Source organism: Lemur catta, chromosome 11, assembly GCF_020740605.2.
Source record: "Lemur catta isolate mLemCat1 chromosome 11, mLemCat1.pri, whole genome shotgun sequence".
Classification (NCBI taxonomy): Eukaryota; Metazoa; Chordata; class Mammalia; order Primates; family Lemuridae; genus Lemur; species Lemur catta.
In genome coordinates this window covers 29,933,777-29,955,645 of record NC_059138.1, presented here as the reverse complement: position 1 = coordinate 29,955,645, position 21,869 = coordinate 29,933,777, and the positions used below count along the sequence as shown (strand labels likewise).

The window sequence follows — 21,869 nt, the reverse complement described above, 5'->3', positions numbered from 1 at the left end:
TCTAAAGTTGGAAACATACACATGGATGCATATTCATACCTGAAGAATAAGCGTGTATGTGTTAATATTGGTTATCTCTTAATGGTGGCCCAGTGGGGTATGATTATGGGTTATGATTTTTTTCAAATTTTTTTTATTGATTGACTCCATGTTATTTATAACAAAATATAGTTTTAATTTCAGAAATAGTTATACATCAAAACTTTCAGTAATAGTATACTACTTGCCACAAAATAATTTTACCACAAATTATCTGCTTCCTTATGACAAAAATAAGAGAGACCTTATAACCAGTTATAATCTGAGTCCTGTCTTTTGCTATTACCTGTTGATGTTTATAGACTCCCTGCAAGCAGCATTAGAGTTAATTAATCACAAGACAAAGAATCTACTCACAAGGCATCTACTCATGATTCATCAAAAAATCCTTGTTTCTGGAGGTGGCTTCTCACTCCTCACATTTAAATGATCATCAAGCCCTGGCAATTCTATACCTGAAATTCTTCTCACAAACAAGAAATATGTCAAAGTGCTTAGAGCAGGAACTTAGAGCCAGACTGCTTTGGTTCAATTCCCAGCTCTGCTTCTTCCTAGCTATGGCACATTGGCTAAAATATTTAACATCTCTTTGCCTCAGTTTCCTCAGCTGTAAAATAGATATTAATAGTACCTAGAGCAGGGCTGTCATGAGGATTAAATGATTAATAGAAGTAAATTGTTTATACATTGCCAATCATGTAGTAAATGCCATGTGAGTTTGACCTCCTTTCCTCCTTTTAACTGTCTCTGTTAATTCCTTTAACCTCTTGCTGTCATCCTTTATCCTCCACCACATCTACCCACTACCAGTACTTGTACCTAAATGCCCTGGCTTCCTATTCGTTATAATAGATGATTCCTATGTCATCTTATGCAGAGAATGGCTCTCTACATTTGTACTAGATCCCACCCTCTTCACCTACCTAAGAACATAACCCAGCAATGCCCCCACCCCCCACCTATAACCTACAATCCCAAACACTGACACTGTGCTAGGTGAGTCCCATTAGAATGCAAACAGGTGTTCTTTCTCCCACTTAAAGGAAACTTCTCCCACCACATATCACTCCATTTCTTTGTTCCCTTTTTGAAAGACTCTAAAGAGTTGTTAGTACTTACTATCTTCAATTCCTTTTTTTCCATTCCCTCTTAAATCCATCCCAGTCAGGCTTTGTGCTTTTACCAGAGCACCATAATGGCCCTTGTCAATTTACCAGTGACTGCTATCTTGCCAATCAAATGGTCAGTTCTCGGTCCCAACTTGCTTTCCCTATCAGCAGTATGTGTTTGATAGTTCTCTTCTCCTTTAATGCCTTTTTTTCATGGGTTTTCAGGATACCACAAACTCTCAGATTTCTCCGTCTCACTGAGTGCTCCTTCTGTCTCCTTTGCTGTATCCTCTTTTCCCTAATTTATTTATATTGAAGTGTCCTAAGTCTCAACCTGTTCTCTCCCCTTCTCTAGCTATGCTCCTTACCTTAGCTATCTCATTTAATCTCATGCCTTTTTATCACCTATGTGCTGATGACTCTCATGATTATGTCTCCGTGCCTAACCCTTCTCTTGAATTCCATACTCATATATCCAACTGCCTACTCTACATGTGCATTTTCATGTGTAACAGACAATTCAAATCTTCCCTTCCATTCACGCACCACGTGAAGCCTTCCCCAACTACATAAATGCCATCTTCATCCCTCCAGCTGCTCGGGCTCACACCCTATTTGTCAGTAACTCCTGTGAGCTTTACCTTCAAGCATATCCAGAATCTACCTGCCTCATCCAACTTCCATTGTGATTATCCAGGTCAAAGTTAACCCCTTCTCTCACCTGGACTGCTGTAAAGACCTTCTAATTGCTCCCTCCCTCCTACTACCTTTGCTACACACACATACACACACACACACACACACAGAGAGAGAGAGAGAGAGAGAGAGAGAGAGAGATTTCATTCTCAAAAAGCAACCAGGGTGGTTCTTTTTAAACCCAAACCTAGTTCAAAACTCACAGCATCCCTCACACTCATAGCAAAAACTAGAGTCATTCCAATTCCTTAAAATGCCTTCCAAGGTCCTAGGCCTACACACCTCTTTTAAGTCTTTGTGAAATATCAACTTCTCACTGAAGTCATCCTGACCAGTCTAAAATTTCACTTTTCTCTCATCTCCCCCTTCTACGCCTATGGGCACTTTTTAGCCTCCTTACCCTACTCTGCTTATTCTTTTTTCCATAAACCCCATTACCTATTAGGTTTACTGTTTAATTTCTATTTTTCACTAGAAAGTAGGCTTCTCAAAGACTAGGATCCCTGTCTGTTTGCTCATGGACATATCCTAAGCTCTCAGAGCAGTGTGGCACTTAGTTGTCACTCAGTGTATGTTTGCTGAATAAATGACTGAATACATGAACCACGGTAGCTTCCTAACTGATCTTGCTGGTCTACCTCCTGCCAAATCATTTCCTGCCCCTACCTTGCTTTAAATTTATATTTCTAAAGCATACATTTAATCATTTTATTCCATTTATTTATAAGATTCAGAAAGTTCCTACTGCCTAAACTTTTATACCAAATTCTCTAGAATAGCTTACAAAAGTCTTCACAACTAAATCTGAGATTAGATTTCAAGTTTCATCATAATACATCCTTCCTTCCTTCCTTCTACTTAGAATGTCCTGCTATAGGACTGTCTTCTTTTCAAAGTCTGATCATATTTGACCTCCTGTCTGTACCTTTCCTTAAAAGATTCAGAATTAAATGCTCTTGAGTGTGTGTGTGAACTGATGATACTTCACACATATTTCTAATATAAGCATTAATATTAACATACTTTAACCCCCCCAAATTTTCTAAATGCAATATAATATCCATCAAAATTCTAGCTGCATCCTGTTGGGTACGTTTATTAATATTTACTAAGAAGAATAAATGAAAAAACATAGCCAAAATATTTTGAAAATAAAAAAGTGAGGAAGGGCTTGAACAATGAGGTATTAAACACACTATTAAGACTACACTAATTAAAACAGCTTAGTACTGGTATATAATAAACAGAAAGTGCAAATCTTTTACACTTTTAGAAATTTCATATATGTTGAAGGTTGTAGTTTACATTAGTAAGAAATAGATATTTTTTCAATAAATACTTTTAGGGCAAGTACCTAACAATTTGTTGAGACAGAAAGAAAATGAAAAAGAAAGAGAGATCTATACCTCCACTATACCAAAACTTTAATTTGAAATATAAAAATTTAAAAATATTGCACAGAAAAATATGTTAGTAGCTATCTTGTAACCTACAGAGTGGAGGAAAACTCCCAAAGAAAAATTTTGGCTACATAAATATTAAAGCTTTCTAAGAAAAGAATTGTTTTTGAATTTGAAAGCACCTAAAACTAGAAAAATATTTTTTCTGTAACTTTAAAACATATATTATATAGACAATTGTTGTACTGTGTTATGAATTTTTTCCCTTATTTGTCTTCTTAGCTGAAAATGTGTTTATTGCTAGATTGGGTCATAATATTTTCTTTGTGTTAGTAGTTCTGTCTTAGTTTTATCACACTGAAAACTGTGTAACATACATGCCTCAGATGCATCCTAGGCAGAGAGGAAAGGAGCTGGGGTATTTACACTCCCCGATACCTATCAGTCACTGATTTTAGGCCTCCAGGGGAACATTTATTCCTAGACACATCCTTGCCCAAGTTGCACATGAGCAAAATAATTTGTATCATGCTAAGAATAGCCCTCAGCAAAACTTAAAGTGCTCGCTTTTTGAAGACAAGCTGTCATTCACCTAAATGGTAGGGGCTAAAGGGGAATATAGATGAAATACCAACAGCATCTTCTCCCCTTAGAATCGGTCCTGTCACACAGTAGACAGTGTATTTTAAATCCTAAGCCTTAATGTTCTTTAACTGTCCCTTCAAAATTAATACCACATTTATTTATTCATTAATTACTAAATGCCTGTCAGGTATCAGGCTTTAGGTACACAAAGACAAACAGTTCTAGTCCTCACCCTCAAGGAGATTAACATCTAATAGATTTTGATAGATAAATTGCCCATAGTTTTAATTAACTAATAAAAAAATAATTTAATGGAATAATACATGAAATAGGAAACAGAAACTGATGTGAGGAACAAAGAATTTTTTTTCTTATTTCTGACTTTTGGGAGGGCACAGAATATTGAAATGAGATATGCCATGAAAGTAGAGACTATCTGGTTTCCAAAGTCAAACCTACTTTTGGCACTAAGGTAACAATCAATATTAGATAATGTTTAAGTTCAAAATATTAACAAATCATGCAGTAAAAAAATGCATCTTGCCAAATGGAAGCTAATGCACCTTTGGAAATGGACTCAGAGACAGTAGTCTTACAAGTAAGTAAGAGTAGATGAGAAGATCTCATGTTAGCCCTTAAAAAAAAAGGGAAAAAGACAAAATATTCATTGTTAGATTGCTTTCATAGAAGTCACAAAAATAAAAGGTTATTGGTAAAAATGCTTTTAATGGCAATTAGTTTTGTACATGGGATGTTGCGAGTCTTTGTGTTCATAGTAATGGCTTTTTTTTCTTACCAATAGGTAGTCTAGCTAAAGGCAGTCATTACTTTATAAAAAAATCCAATCTGTTACACTAAACAAACCTAATTTCTCTCTTAAAAAGCTAAATCAAAGGGAAAAATACATCTCTGCTAAGAAATTTTTTTAAAGTCCAGAATCAATATAACATGGAAAACAAGCAAATAAAATCAAATATGGGTATATAGAACTGAAATTTTTATGTTACTCATGAATAGGAATTGTACTTTTAGAGAGATTAATATTATAATTAAGTACCTTGGCAAAAATTTGGTATTGATTATTCAAAAGCCTGATTTCATTACCAGTTTTGAGAAATGTAGAGAAAGTTAGAAAGTGAAGGTTTTCTGGTTTTATACGATAATACCATACTTTCCCTAGATAACACTTTAAGACAAACATTAAATGTCAAATTTGACCTTGCAATATCATTTAAGAACTACAGATCACCTAACATGCAGGAGTTCATCCCTCTAAAAGACTAAAATTAAAACTTATCTACATTTCTACTATTTCACTAACATACTAGTAAGTATAATATTTGTAAACTTTTAAAATATCTTTAAAAACTGCACATAAATTTTAATCTACCAAGGTTGTTATGTTCTTAACAAGAAGCATGTCAGGCACAAGTGCTCTGGAACACTTTTAAAGTGTGTGTATCACTATACAATTGCAATAGTACTTTTTCACCTCTAAAATGCTTTTCATCTACTTCAATGAACTTCGGAAACATCAACTCATCAATCTCTTACCTCTGTCAGCAGAAGGACATATACTTACCATTGCACAGTGAAAAATGGGTAAAATCAATCAAAAGAATCAAATAACTTTCCCAAGTTCTGTCCCCAACATCTCAGTTTTGAAGAACAAGTAGTCTCTGGAAACCTTTAAGGCATTAATGTAACTTAATTTTTCTATGATGCCAAGGACTTTAAATTTTCTCTAGAGCTTATATTTAATCTTGGTGTACACTGGAGTATTAAACAAAGAACCAGTCCGTCTAAAAATTTTGAAGTAGGCAAAACTTGTCTTTAACATGAAATTTCTGTGTCCTTTTCCCTTTTGCCAGAAAGGTGCCATGATCCCTTGTCATCGCCCCATTTTTGCCACTATCTAAAACTATTTTTAGAAAACACTCTAATTCATTACATACCTTATTCACTAAGGTATAAATGGCTGATAAGACTTAAAATATTCTCACTCCCAAAGGCATTTGCAATTGGAAGGTAATGGATTCTAAAGGAAAAAGAGGGAAGATACATTTAAAATTTGGAAGAAAAAAATCATATATAAAATTCCAGAAATCAAAAATATTTCATGGAGGCCGCTGTTTAATCTAGGCATGCTATATTCAAACTAGACAACATCTTATCCATAAATTAAATAAAATAAAGCTTCTTCCTTTGAAATGTTAGGATATTCCAAATGAGATGGCATCTCCCATGATTGACATTTCAGCTCCCTAGAGAATAGAAAAATGACATGTTTTCTACAGTCTGCCAAAATTGTACAGTTGCTCTCTATCAGACAGGGTAGGATGAGATATGCTGGTATAACAAACAACTCCTACAAAATACAGAGTGTTAAAAAACAAAATGTTATTTTGTGCTCTACATGTCCAATGTGGATTGATGGGGAAGCTCTTTTCTTCATTGCTACTCAAGGACACAGGATGATGGAGGCTCCATCCCCAGATATACTTTCAGCACCACCAAGACAGGAAACAGGATGTAGAAAACCATAAACAGGTTCTTAAAACTTCTGCAGAAAGTGACATTCATCACTTCTGTTCATCATTCATTGACCAAAGCAATCAGTGGCTATGGCTACTTCAAAGGAAATTAACCTGTAATCCTACCATGTGCTAAGAAGAGAGAACTAGAAATTTATTAGGATCAATTGCTAATTATCTTTAATATATCAACTTTTACCAGGGAATCCCTCTTTAGTAAAAGTTAGCTCTTCTAGGATGTCATATAAGAAACAAATTCAGTCCTTCAAATAATAAACTATGAGCTTTATTCTTAACCATTTAACTGTAAATATAAATAAAAAGAGAGAACAGGAAAAGACCAGAAAAATTTTATAGGAAAAGGAGAGAATGTAGGTAGACAGATATTTGAAGATAATAATTTTGATAATCATGATCTGAGCATACAAAAACTAAAATAAAAGAAAATTCTGTGTATGAGTGTATGTGTGTTTATCAGTGTTATGATTCTTGTTTTTAAGATCTATGCTAAAACACCTTCCAGAATCTATCTGCAAGGAGGAAATTGCCATTTTTCAGAGGAGCATAAAAGTGTGAGAGAGACTTTTGCTACCAGCAAACATAAAGTTTTCCCTAGGCAACTATGATAAGTATAATAATACAATTATTCTCAAAAGAAGACTACCTGGAACAGGAATAAGATCAGAAAAATAGAAAGAAAATATAGGTAGAAATATTTTTTCATGTTTTCCATTTTGAGGTTTTTTTTTTTAATTCCTTTAGAGGTTAAAAAAAATGCCCTTGCACATGAAAGAATCATCAATTCATACTTCTTGTTTTAATTTTAAAATTTTCATTGATATTTTAACTGTAATAAAACCACACTCTGACAAAGTAAAAATAGAAGGAGGAGGAGCTGGGATAGGGTTCCCTTATTCCTCAAGGAGGATAGGATGTAAGTTGCAATAATCTAAGAAAATCTAGGGGTAACTCATATTCTTGGTGACAAGAAATGTCAATAGTGTCTTAAAACCTTTTGGTCAGTAGGTGATTGATTGTAAGAATAAAACAAAGGAAAATAGAAGACTCATAAGACTTCAATAAAGGTTCTCAAAAAATCATAAGAAAATGATTGCATTAGCAAAAATGGTCTCTTTTTTTTAATTGTTAGTATCTTAGGAAGTAGACAACATGATTTATTCTTATTTCCTAATTTAAAAAATGAAGACACACACACACGTGTGTGTATATATATATATATATATAGAGAGAGAGAGAGAGAGAGAGAGAGAGATGTTAATATTTTCCATTAACAAGCTTCTTATCTCATAAAAGATATTCTTTGGGCTCTGAAAAAGAGAAGTCAAAACAAATACCCAAGTCAGCATCTGAGATATCCTTTTCCTTGAATTTTTACAGGGCCATATAAAATAGAAATTGCAAAAACTTGATATTTTAATATTATTTTTGCTTTACAATTTCATTTTAAGTGCTCCATTTTTATTTATTTTCCCTCCCCAGATTAGTATAATCTATTACACTGCCTATTGCACAGTGTTGTGATGGTCAGCTTTAAGTGCCTGGGTTCATGACATTGAACCTGGCAAGTACAACGCACATTCACAACCCCTAGCCCCTAACATGATGGCTATTGAAAACTGTCCTACACCTTCCAAATTACTTTCCCTGCTCCACCTCTGCCATTTGGATCTCATCTGGTACAGTTTAACCCCAATTTTCCATACTCCAGGCATGTCCTCTGCATTTGTGAGTATTGTGATTCTTATGCCACATGGTAAGGAATTAACATTAGAGTATTCACTTTTATTTTGAAAGAGTTCAAATAGCAAAATAAATTAGACATACTGTCATGGCTTAGGAAATTTAAAATGGAATATGTTCTTGGGTAGGTGGAGGTTTCTGTCTAGCAATATTAATACTTAATTTCCCAGGATACTTAGTTCATGTATCTCAAGTATCTATCCCCTGTCGTGACACTGAGATGAAAAGGATCTGTTAAATTTGCTAACTGAAATATTTCCCAAAATGTAAATAAGGTGTTAGTCTACACTAGCATGGAAACATACTAATTACATGGGGTGAAAGCTATGTGGGTTGCCTTACCTATTAATACAACATCTATATGTATTACATTTCCCATACCAAGTTTCCTGTCATTTTGCTGATAACAACTAATAAGGAAAAAGAAGGAAGGCATAAAAAGAAATGAAAATATATCCAAGAAAAATGCTAGAGAAAGAAAGCCAACTATTATAAAATATAAGCACAACTCTATTCAAATATCAGCTCCAGATTCAAGTAATTTGGAGCATGTGTATTATATGCCAGGGGCTTTCACTTACATATGTTATGGAATGCAGTGATTTAAAAGACAAACAAAACAAAATACACATAACGCACTTCAGAAGTGATAAAGTTAGAAGACCAGAAAAGTTAACCCCTTGAAAAATTTCTTTTTGAAACAAGAGAAAACAAGAGCTGGTTATTAGCCATGACCATGGTGGTATATCTGAAAACTTATAACAAGTAATGGTGTACACAGAAGTAATTCTTTTCTCTTGTGTATAGATCTTGCTAATCATGTAGAAAACTGTACTTGATTGCCTGGTTTCAACTCAAAGCAGGCAGAGTTTGAAAAACCCAGAGATATAATAGATTTTGCAGTCCTTGTTATGCTCTCTTGGTTTCAGATCACAGTTTTGAAACAAAGAGGATACACACATACACACACACACACACACACACGTGAAAACAATATGGCTGTTGGTGACTCCAATCCCTCAAGAACAGAGCTGCATGTCAGCCAGTTCCCAAAACAAAGGGTAAGAGTTGCATCACTCACTCAATATGCAGACCTACAACTGCTCACCTTTTGCTGGCATTCTGATACAAAGATACAAATCAGGTGTTCAAGAAACACTGTATGACAAGGAAGAAACAGTAGCGAAAATGGTGCCTAGTAGTATCCTTAATTCTAAAGGAAAAAAAAAGATGAATGTAGTAGGCCCAGTTAGATTTTAGGTGTCTATATTACCAATTCACAGAGTATAGATGGCAAAGCAAAAATGATACGCAATCCCACAGGTACCACTGAGAATTGGTAGAATGGCATTCTTTTCTAGAATATAGTCACGGAAGAATATTCTTAGTTTTTAAGAAACAAATAATATAGCATAAACATTAGAAGGACTGAATTGTTTATGTAAAGGAAACAACTAAATGGGTTATATAGGTTCAGGGAAACATACAGTGTAGATGACTTTGACCAGACATTGACAAAAAGAGAAGTCATGTGAGATAGGCAACACCCTATATCTTGAATATGTTCAGAGTTGTTATGCTAACATTATTTAATTCTAAATGTAAGTGTTTAGTTGAAAGCAGAACTTCATATTTAAAATAAAAAATTTGAGTTTATGATTGATTTGTTAGTAGTTTATTCTTACAGGAATATTAAACTTAATGTTGAATATAATAAGTAACCCACAATGGCTTTTTATTAAACCTAATTGTGGCAAAATTATTTGGAAGGTTGAATTAAGCATTTAAAAAAAAATCATCCATGCTTGAATCACACATTATGCAGGACTCATTCAGGAGTCCGGCAGGACGATGGGGAAAATAAATCAGAATAAGTCAATATCTAGGTCAATATGACTCTTCTCTCTCTAAATTCCATTAATAAATCTCATTAATGCAATGGGGGAATTGCTGAATAAATCTCAAAATTTTAAAGTTGAATGACATACTTGGACTTTTTTAAAGTAAATAGTTTATAGTTTCCAGAAATCTAAAATAAACTTTCCTTACATTGCGAGAGATAGCTATAATGTGTGAGAGAACTGATTACAAATATATGTACTTTTGTTGCTAAAACTTGAATCTCTTTACTCATTAACTCAAACTGCCTTGACTTCTCATGTTTATGCAAAACAGATTTTTTTGGAATAGAAAAAAGAGGTACTGTAACATCAGAGGAAATCATCAAAGAACTAGTGGCAACATCTTAAGACTTTTATCAAAGTAGTGAGGGAATGCATTAAAGCAACAATATCTGAAGCTTACATGTGATGGGACTACTAAATTTAATAGTGTATCTATGAACATATGTGGATATAATGATTTTTCTGTAAGAATACTCCATTCTTAAGGACTTTTTTTTGAGTAAGAGAACATTAGTCTCTCAAGACAATTCAGAAAAAAAATCTACCAATATTTCATTAATAATAGATGCCTCACACTCTACAAACACAGAACCAAAGTTTTTGAAAAACTATATGCTCTATAAATGAAGGTCATACAGATGGGAATAAGCTTATGAATGGAAGAAAGTTCTTAAAAATATCACTCATGAAATTTTTGCAAGAAAATACTGAGCTAAAACACAAATTGTTAAAACTTGGGATAGTACATAAGGATTTAAGTAAAAATAAGAAGTTCTCACCATGCAGATCTCTCTAAGCAAGCCATGATCAAATTTGAAATATCTATTTGCATTTATCAAAATGTGTTAAACATAAGCCATTTATTATTCTCAAAGAAAACATATAAAAACAATATAGCTTTATCCGCAAATAACAGGAAGAAATAGAAAAGAAACTATAGGAAATTTACATCCAAGTATCTAACAGAGTGTGACTATTTGAGACACTCCTACTGAAAAATGTCATGGAAGGTTAACAATGGGTTAATACATTCTGAGAAGTCCAAGATCAACTTCTTATGCATATTTAATCTACGGCAAGTCATAAAATGAATGAAATACTATTGAGCTCTTTGATTAACATGGTAGAATATGTGGGAGGGAATAGTAACCTACGCGGGAAGCCTCTTCTGGGTGCTATATGGGGCCTTCCTGTGAATGTGAACTGCAAAACCACTAGGATTCAATTTCTGGGGCACTTAGCTGCCACGTACTGCTCAGTTATTTTCTCAAAAATAAAAAGGTGAATCCACGATCTCTAAAATCATATCATCTAAGTTTATGGCAGAATTAGAATCTAAGTCTTTCAAAGTTTAACTCAGAAGTTGTGAACTTGGGCCTCTGAATATTAAACATAAAAGTGACTTGCCCCAAAGAAGACAGATGTGAGATTCATTAAATATTTTAAAGTTCTTATATGTATATTCTCCATCATGCCCAGAGCAAGTCTTTTAGGCTACCAGGTAGGCTAAAAAGTGTTACTCCATTTCTAATTGATATTTTAAGGTATTTGCACAAAATGTATTCTGATGAGAGCAGGCATTTGCTCTTTGATAATAATAACTATTATATTCAAAATAAGGGACACTTTGCATACTCTGAGCATACAATTTTAATTATTTGGAATATTCTTTCTCTTTATAGTATTAAAGATTCAAGAATAGATATACCTAACCTACATTTATTTCATTATAAATACTTATCAGAATGAAAGTTTAGTTTCTTTTGGCTACAATCTCTGCAAAATGTTCTTCAATTTCTTTAATTTGTGTTTTCTGCTCAGTTTTTTGAACAAGAGCTACTTGGGAAGCATATTTAAGAATTTAATGGTTAGGTAATAAAGTGAATCACTGGTTCCTAGTCAACAGCCAAATGTGGAGCATCATTCTTCAGCATTTCGGCTGCCTACACCTGCTGACTTCAGGCATCTGACAGCTGCTTGGTCTCAGGCTCAGAGGCATAGTCTATAGTCCTGCTTGTAACCTGTCTATATAAGATGCAAAATACTCAACTGGGACAGGCCAGCATCATAATGAGGTTTCTTTTTTTTTTTTTTCCAAATTTATTTCCGCTGAGTAGCACTGTCTGCTTCATTGGAAAGGAGAACAAATTAGATTTTACCAGTTATGTAAGGAATTGTATGGAAGAAACCTGAGGAAACTATCACCCTGTATCCAGGGTATCCCAGTGTTCTTGCAGGGGGCCCTAAAAACACATTTTACAATACTATAAAATTGGCCCAAGCCTTAATCCAACACAGATATTACAAAGAAAAGAAATAGTTGGGCTCATAGTAATATGTGTGAAACTTATCTCTTACTTGTTTCATACCATAAGTTCTAGGAAGGCCAGAACTACATCAGCTGACTCACCATTGTACCCACCACAAAATTTAGTCCACAACACATAATTGGCATTCAAGCTTTGTGTTACAGAAAGATTTATTTATTGAAAAATGGGGCAAAACCATGCTGTCATTTATATTTTTGAAGTTATGGAAAACTATTCCCATGTGCATTGACCAATATACTTGCAAGAAAGGTGAACTATGTATAATACAGTCCTCTGAGTTTATGCTTTGAAACCTTCTTATGGAGAAGACAATTTTTTATGATAAAAACAAAAATGGTGAACACTTATAAAGCATTTACTGTACATCAGTCACTTCACTAAACAATGCTCAAATATAAAATAACTGTATGGTCTTATGAGAAAGCATTATAATCCCCACATTACTCAAGAGAAAACTGAGGCACAGAGTTCAAGTCATTAGCAAAGTCATATTGGAGACAAAATTCAAGCTTAGAAAGTCTGCCTCAAGTTGAACTGTTAGCACTATGCTAAAGCACTTCTCATGATGAGGTTCTCTAGGTATCTCTCAAACAAACCTCACATGATAGCTCAACAAGAATTGTTCTTCTACAGAACTGGGACAGACAGTACATTTTGTTTTGTGTTAATATATATCTGATGACATTTAAACCCATCCTATTTTATATTTAGGAGCATGTGTCTATATATTTATCTACATTAGCATAGTCTGGATCTATTTCATGGAAGAGGAGGAAAGAAGAGTATCCATAATAATAAAAATAGCTGTAAGCATTTGTTGAATATTTACATCAGACACTGTGATAAGTACTTTTCATGCATTATTGATGTAATTCTCCCCCAAATTTTATAGGTTCTGTTATTTGTTATTATCTACTTTTTCCAGACAATAAAATTAAAGGCTAGGCAAATTAACTGTTTTGTGTGTCATGGGATACTCAGGGCTTCATGAAAACGATGTGCAGTGTGAAAAGAAAGCAGGACACCAGTGCTTTGTCCTGAGGAAATGTAAGGATGAAGCTTCCATTTCCTGGTATGGATAATCTGTTGGGGAAGTGAGGAGCATGGTTTTGGACATGTTAACTTTGAGGAGCCTATTAGATATCCAACACACAGGGAAGGAGGAGATGTAAGGAACAAACGAGGGATTGGTCAAGGTAAGGGCATTGAGAACTCATTCACAGCACACAATCCATGTATATTTCTTATATCACTTACATGCTTCACAGGAAAAGTTCATAATATGAAAACACAAAGTTCTAATAGATTATAAAATTCCATACAACTAATATTAGAATATATGTGTATGTTGAATTCATTTGAAATTATCTAGATTACTATTCTTTTTATACATATATTCCTATGTTTCATGACTTTGTCTACATAATTCAATAAGGATTAAATTAAAGATGAAATAGCACAAAATAGCATTAGAAAAAGAAAAAAAAGCCATATTTAAATGACAGAAATTTTTGTGGTATTGATTCTAAATTGTGAGGCCTATTGCTTTTAAAAGCATTACTTCAAACACAATACTAAATTTGTTTTAAATATAACTATGGAATTACTGAGAGGATTCTTTCCCCATTTATATCAAAGATGAAAGATGATTTGTGATAATGCATAGGCTATTTTCCTGTCATCATAATTGGATTAATTCACTAAACTGAATTAACAACAGAGAGATGATCAGGGAGCTTGCCCATTGATATCCTATTACACATATAACTAGTGATAAAAATTTTAGAATGCAGTTTATGCTGTTAAAATTCTTTTGCCTTTATAAAATGCCATATGCATTTATATTTTCATGTGAATATATTATTATAAAATCATAAAATACATTTACTCTAATTTAGCCAATTATAAGTAAAATTTTAACTTGATAAAACTTATTCATTGCTATATTTGCTTAAATTAATACTAGTGGTAAAGTTCTATCATATCTAGTTTCAGAATTCAGTTGGTGAGTAGGACAAATCTGAATTGAGACTCTTGCTCCATTAGCAGGGTTGACAGATAAAAGACAAGATGCTCAGCTACATATCAATAATTAATTGATCGAATAAGAAGACAGCAAATCAGTAAGAATTTATAAGACTTAAACATTATCAATCAATTTGACCTAATTGATATCTATAAAACACTCTATCCAACAATAACATATATACACCATTTCCATGTGCATATGGAAAATTGACCAAGATAGGTCATACTGTAGGTGATAAAATAAATATCAATTAATGTAAAAGGAATCATGTCATGCAAAGTATGTTCTTTGCATTGTATAATTAAATTATAAATAAACACAGAACTATTTCTAGGAAATCACCAAATATGTACAACAAAATAATAAACTTCAAAATAGCTCATGGGTTAAAAAAGAAATCAAAAGGGAAATTGGAGAGTATTTTTGAACCGAATGAAAACAAAAGTGAAACAGAACTAAATTTGTGAGATGCTTATAAAGTAATACTTAGGGAAGAATTTTTAGCATGAAATTCCTACATTAAAAAAGAACAGAGGTCTCATGTCAAAAACTTCAACTTTTCCCTTAAGAAAGTAGAAAAAGAAGGCAGATTAAACCCAAAATAGGTAAAAGAAAGGAAATAATTAAAATCATAGCAAAAATTAATGAAATAGAAAACAAAGAAAAGCAATGAAACCCAAAGCTGATTCTTTGAGAAAATCAATAAAATTGACAAACTTTTAGCGAAATGGATAAATAAAAAGAGAGAGAAAGAAAAAAACACAAATCACCCAATAAGGAATGACAGAGATGGCATCGTTAAAGGTACAGATATTAAAAGGATGGTCAGTGTATATCACAACATTATGCAAAAAAAAAACCTTAAATTAATCCTAAATTAATTGGACAAATTTTTTAAAAAGCACAAACAAGATTTCAAGAAGAAATAGATAACCTGAATGGGTAACCCATGTCTATTAAATAAATAGAATATAAAGTTTAAAACCTTCCCAAAAAGAAAACTCCAAGCTCAGATGGCTTCACTGGGGAGTTCTAAAAAACTTTTAAGGATAAATAATATCAACCCTGTACAAACTCCTCCAGAAAACTGAAAAGAAGGGACTCCTTCCCTCACTCACTCTATGAAGACAGTATTACCCTGAGCCAAAACCAGATTATACAAAACAAGAAAACTACAAACCAATATCTATAAGCATAAGTGCAATAATTTTAAACAAACATTTTGCAAAACAAATACAACATATCAAATGAAAAAAACATGAATAAATTGAGTACATCCTACAAATAAATGCAAGATTGATTTAACATTTGAATATCAATTAATGTAATTCACCATATTAACAGACTTAAAAAGAAAAATTTTATCATCATCTTAATAGACATCAAAAAAAAAGCATTTGACAAAATTCAACATAAAAAGTCTCAGCAAATTTAGCATAAAAGGGAACTTTCTCAGCCTGATAAAGGACATCTATGAAAACATATTTAACAGTGAAAGACTGAATGCTTTGTCACTAACATCAAGAAAAAAGACCAAAAATGTCTTTTCTCACCACTTCTGTTATATTGAAGGTTTTACCAGTTCAATAAGGCAGAAAATGACATAAATTAGATACAGATTGGAAAGGAAGAAATAAAACTGTCTTTATTCTTAGGTGTCAGGATTGCCTATGTAAAAATTCCAATTGAATCTACCAAAAAAGCTCCTAGAACTATTAAGTGAATTTACCAAGTTTGCAGGATACAAGATCAGTATCTAAAATTTAATGACAGTTTTATACACTAGCAATGAACAATTGCAAATGTAAATTTTAAAATAATACTATTTAAATAGTATCAAAATGTTTAAGAAAAAAATCTGACAAAATATGTCAAAACAGTACACTTAAAACTAAGAAACATTGCTAAGAAAAATGAAAGAAGACCTAAATAATTGGAGAAGCATACTGTGTTCATGGGTCAGAAGGCTCACTGTTAATAAGATGTCAAAAATCCAATTATTGATCCATAGATTTAGCACAGTCTCAGTAAAAATTCAAGCAAGCTTTCCTAGAAACTGACAAATGGATTTTAAATTCATATGGAAATGTAAAGGATGTAAATAGCCAAAATAACTGAAAAATAAAATCAAAGTTGAAAGACTGACACTATTTGCTTTCAAACTTATAAAGTTACAATAATCATAACTGTGGAATTGGTATAAAAACATATGCATAGACCAATGGAATAAAATAGGGAGTCTAGAAATAGACTTATACATATATGGACAACTAATTTTGACCAAAGTGTAAAGGTGATTAGTATAAAAGATTAGTCTTTTCAACAAATTATTTTGGAAAAATCAGGTATGCAAAAAAATGAACTTTTAGTCCATAACTTGTACCATATATAGAAATTAAAATGGATCATTGACCCAAATATAAAATTGAAAACTACATAATTTCTCAAAGAAAACACTGGAGATAATCTTTGTGAATTGAGGTTAAGGCACATATTTCCTAGATATGTTACCAAAAGTATGATCCAGAAAAGAAAAATTTGATAAACTGATTTTCAACACATTGTAAAATACCTGCTCTTCAAAAGACACTGTTAAGAGAATGAAAAGGTAAGACTGGGAGACTAAGGCAAAAAAATTGCAAATCATATATTTGATGAGGGGATATCATCAGAATATATTTTTAAAACTCCCCGAATTTAATACAATCAGCCCAATAAGAAACGGGAAAACTATTGGAACAAACATTTCACCATAGACAATATATGTATACCAAATAAGCAAATGAAAAAGATGCTCATCCACAACAGTAATTCAGAAAAAGCAATTTAAAACTACAGTGAGATACCAGTGCACACTTACACACTTATTAAGATGGCCATATCAAGTGTTAGCAAGGTTGTGAAGGAACCTGACCTCTCATACACTGCTGGTAGTAATGTTTAGTGATATAATCACTATAGAAAAAGTTTGGCTGACTCATAAAAAGTTAAACATTCATCTACCATATGAGCCAGTCATTCTACTCTTAGGTGTCTAAGAGAAATGAAAGCATATGCCCATAAAAGGCTTGTGCACAAATGTTCATAAGAGCTTTATTGATAATAGGCAAAAACTGGAAATAATGCAAATGTCTATCAATACATTTATCTGTTTAAAGGAATAGTATGCAGCAATACAACAGGAATGTACTGCTGATACATGCTACAACATGAATGGATCTCAGAATAATTATACTGAGTGAAAGAAGCCAGACAAGAAAAAAATACATACTGTACCATTTCATTTACATAAAATTCTAGAAAATGCAAATTAATGCACAGTGACAGAAAGCAAATCAGAGATGGCAGTGGAGGAAGATGCAAATGGTCACAAAGAAAGGATTATGAAGGGCAAGAGGAAACTTTTTGGAGATATATATGAATATATTAATTATGTTGATTGTGGTGATGCATAGGTATATACACACATAAAAAAGCTATAGAACTATATCTTTTACATAATGTCCTCCAGGTCCTTCCATGTTGTTGCAAATGACAAGATTTCCTTCCTTTTTAAGGCTAAATAATATTTTATTGAGTAGATACATCACATTTTCTTTATCTGTTCATCCAGTGACAGACACTTAGATTACATATCTTGGCTATTTTGAATAATGCTACAACACACATGGGAGTGCAGATATTTCTTTAACATAATGATTTTATTTCTTTTGGATATACATCCAAAGTGAAATAAGCCAAGCACAGAAAGATAAATACTGAATGATCTTACTTATACATGGAATCTAAAAAACTTAAACTCATAGAAATAGAGAGAAAAATGGTGGTTTACCAGGGCAGGGGTTGGAGTGGGGGGAAGATGTCAGTCAAAGGATATAAAATTTCAGTTAGATAGGAAGAATAAGTTCAAAAGACCTATTATACAACATGATGACTATAATTAATAAGAATGTACTGTATTCTTTAAAATCACTGACAGTAGATTTTAAGCATTCTCACCACAAAAAAATATGTATGTGAGGTGATGTATATCATATTATACACAATAAATTTATACATTTTTTATTTGTCAATGAAAAAATAAATTAATTTTTAAAAATGAATCCTGTATATATGTGCAGTTGATACTGTATCAATCATACCTCAGTAAAATTGTTATAAGGAAAACAACCCACATAAACAGGGGAAAAAGGAAAAAAAAACAACAAAATTTTTGGAAATGAAAAAGCAGCCGAGTAAGTGACAACTTAGAGAAGATCCTAGAAAACTGGATTTTAAGCCAGCACCAAAAACTATCAAAGAGCTCTTGGCCTCAAACCAAAAAAGTCTCCAGAACTGTTGGTGACAGGTACCTCTGAAAATAAGATGAGAAAGGAAATTCTCATATAGAGAAGTTAGTTGTTAGATTCCAATATCCATCCAGTAGAAGTCTGGAGACTAATTCTCTGAAGAGGGTAAAACAGATATTCTATGCACTGGACACAAGACACAAATACAAATAGATTGTCTCTCTGAAAACAGGAATATGAACTGAACATATGCCCACCAGTTCCCTTCTCCAGAGTACCCAGAACATTCAGAGCCAGGACACTACCCTCCAAATAGGAGACTTAACTGGTCTTTTCCAGGAAACCAAATTAGCATAAGAGCAACAACCTGAAGATAAAGGTATAAAACAGTGCAGCGTGATCATCCTACAATGCAGCTAATAGTCAACAAGCCCCAGCCATGCTCTCAAGGTTTCCAATAATCTTTTGAGCCTCCTATTCTTAAGCATGAACACACAACCCAAGATTACAAAACACCTGAGAAAAGCCCCTAGGAGAAAACAAAGCAAATTTACCAAAAAAAAAAAGTGTAACTTTGAGGAAACAGATACTATCAAGCTTTCAAAAAGAACTATCATTAATATCTTTGTAGGAATAAGAGAATGTATTACAGGCACAAAACAAAAAAAGGATTGCTCTATTAAAGAAATATTTAAAAAAAACATAAAGGAAATTGGAAATTAAAATTATAATTTTATATATATTGGGAATTGAAAATATAAAAATAGAAATGAAAAATTCAATAAAAGTTAGAAAATTTTCTAGAAAAAAGAACAAAAAAGTAGCTAGAAAATAGGAGAGAAAGATTTTAAAAATTAGAGAATCAGTTCAAATAACATTCAAATAAAATAGAATGAATTTCAAAAAGGAAAAGAAACAGACTGAGACAAGAGGAAACGATTAATGCAATAATTTATACAATTTTTCAAGAATTTAAAGGCATGAGTTTAAAGATTTAAATGGCCCACAGAGGACAACGTATGAAAATTGTGCCAGATTCCCATCTGGGAACACTGGGACAAATAGAAGATTCTACAAGTTTTCAGAGAGGAGGGGGGAAAGACATGGGCACTTACAAAACAACAAGTATCAGAATGGCCTCTGGCTTCTCAGTTACCATCACTAAAACTAGAATTGGTTAAAAATATCCCAAAGAATATTATTTCCAAGCTAGAAAATATCTGCAGACATACAAAAATTCAACATCCTGCTTCATATACAAAACAAGAGATTAAGCCAAAAACAGAATATGGGGTAGGCCATGGAACATACATTGTGGGAGAGAAGATGGTAGTTCCCAGGGTGAAGGTTGATCCTGTATGACACCTATGCATTAGGTATGAAGTACAACCTGTTTGTATTGGAGAGTGTCAAACTTCTCCAAAAAAGATGAAATTGATAGTATACAGATGTACTTGAAAATCTTGAGAGAGGATATGTACAGTTTTAAGGAAACTTTGGCACTGAATTAGGTACAAATAAATATTAATGGAGAACTAATTTAAATAGGAGTTGGGGATCATTCATAACTCTAGGGAAAACAAAACATTGAGCAGTGAAGGAAATTAATCATGGTTTTCCATATTCAGTTCTGAATGGTGCTTATGTGGTCATAATAATGTAAACACATAATATGAATCTGACTAAAATAACATATTGAGAAATGAGAAAATGAGAAGGTTTTGTATGCATTATGGGGGTGGGTGGAGGAGGGAGCTGATTCCTGATTCTTTGGATTGGGGAGTCAATTGATAATGCTTAAACTGACAAACCAAAAAGTAAAGTTTCAATCACATTATCCAGAGACTTGACTAATACCAAACAAATCAGCTAAAGTCGTGAATGGAGTCACTTCTCAGGCAGAAAATGTGAAGGTAGGGATGAGTGTGGTAGACTACTGATTTTCATAAAAGCCTGAACTATTTGAGTACATATAACTTTAATAAAAATGGAAACCAACAAAAACATTTCTATCAAGTACATATTTTTAACTATAGCACATTTGAGTATGATGAATTATAAATTGATTCTTAAAACACAGAACATTTCACCATTTAAAGTTGCTACAGCCTTCATCACCTACTGTATGATAGTAACTAATGTAAGGGTGTCTATGCAAATGTGCACACTTACGTGTGGACGGTCCATAAGAATAATGATCCCCTGATGTCCCCAAGGAGCATCAGATTGCCCTCTGCAGCAGAATCGGAACACAGCAGATCACATTCGAGTTACACGGTATGATCTTAAAGAGAGAAAAGGGCTTCCTAGTCAGCTAAAATATGCAATGCAACCTGATGGAGGTTATTAGATTACCCCCCCAAAAAATACATCAAACAGAAAGCGCCTATATCAACAATGGAAACCAAGTAAAAATGCCTGGCAAATGCTGGCAATGCCCATTCAAGACGACCTGCCTAAGGAAGAAGATGTGCTGCTTACAATAATGGCCCCAATGGCTCTTCTATCCCTATTGAGGAGATGAATTCACTCATCTGTCACGGCCTGCTGACATTAGACATTTGAGTGACTTTGCCAACTGCCCTTTATTCTGATTCCAAGCCCATGGCAAAGCTGACCTAGAAAGATCAAAAGTACTCATTGGAGGACACAAATGTGTAGTACCTTTGGTAGTTGCATTTCTCATTGGAAATTAATATAATTTACATGGTTCTTTTTTAATATGGGTTAATGTAAGTTTATCCCTAAGAGATTAATAAACATTTAATATTCTAGAAAATAAGTTTTTTTTTCAGATTGTAATTATGGGTTAGTGGAGATGAAATAGGGGATCATGTTTTTAAAACTGTGAGGGAATATGCCTATGAAATAAACCTGAAGAGCAATATATCTTCTAATTTTAAAATATCAAATTACACTTGGGAATAAAAATTTTGGTTCCCTGAGTTGTAATGAACCTGAGAAAACTGTAAAATATTTGAGAGCTTTGAACTTAACTGAGAAAGAATTAAACTAGTTCAGATGAAACAATTTAGACAAATTATAATTGTTTTGCTTGATATTTTTAAAAAATACATGTATAATTCTTTTTAAAAAATCTCTGGACCTGAATATAGAACATGGATTATGTCTGCTGTGTAACCAGCCACTTTAATGAGCTAAGTGGTGCCCTAGCGGTCTTGAGAAGATAATG

The 21,869-nt window shown here is 33.0% G+C and overlaps 1 protein-coding gene across 9 annotated transcripts in view; it reads right to left on the bottom strand.

Annotated features, from left to right (window-relative positions):
• TFEC (transcription factor EC) overlaps nucleotides 1–21,869 on the bottom strand; it is a 185,034-nt gene that overhangs the window by 73,117 nt on the left and 90,048 nt on the right. For 2 of the 9 annotated variants that reach the window (XM_045564405.1, XM_045564404.1), the window contains one exon: nucleotides 20,849–20,960. The exons of 6 other annotated variants lie outside the window; for them this stretch is intronic. In XM_045564405.1, coding sequence (XP_045420361.1) covers nucleotides 20,849–20,863 — 15 coding nt within the window. In that variant the 5' untranslated portion in view covers nucleotides 20,864–20,960. Of the gene's footprint in view, nucleotides 1–5,784; nucleotides 5,868–20,848; nucleotides 20,961–21,869 lie in introns of all 9 variants that reach the window. One more of the 9 variants, XM_045564409.1, reaches the window with a different exon arrangement.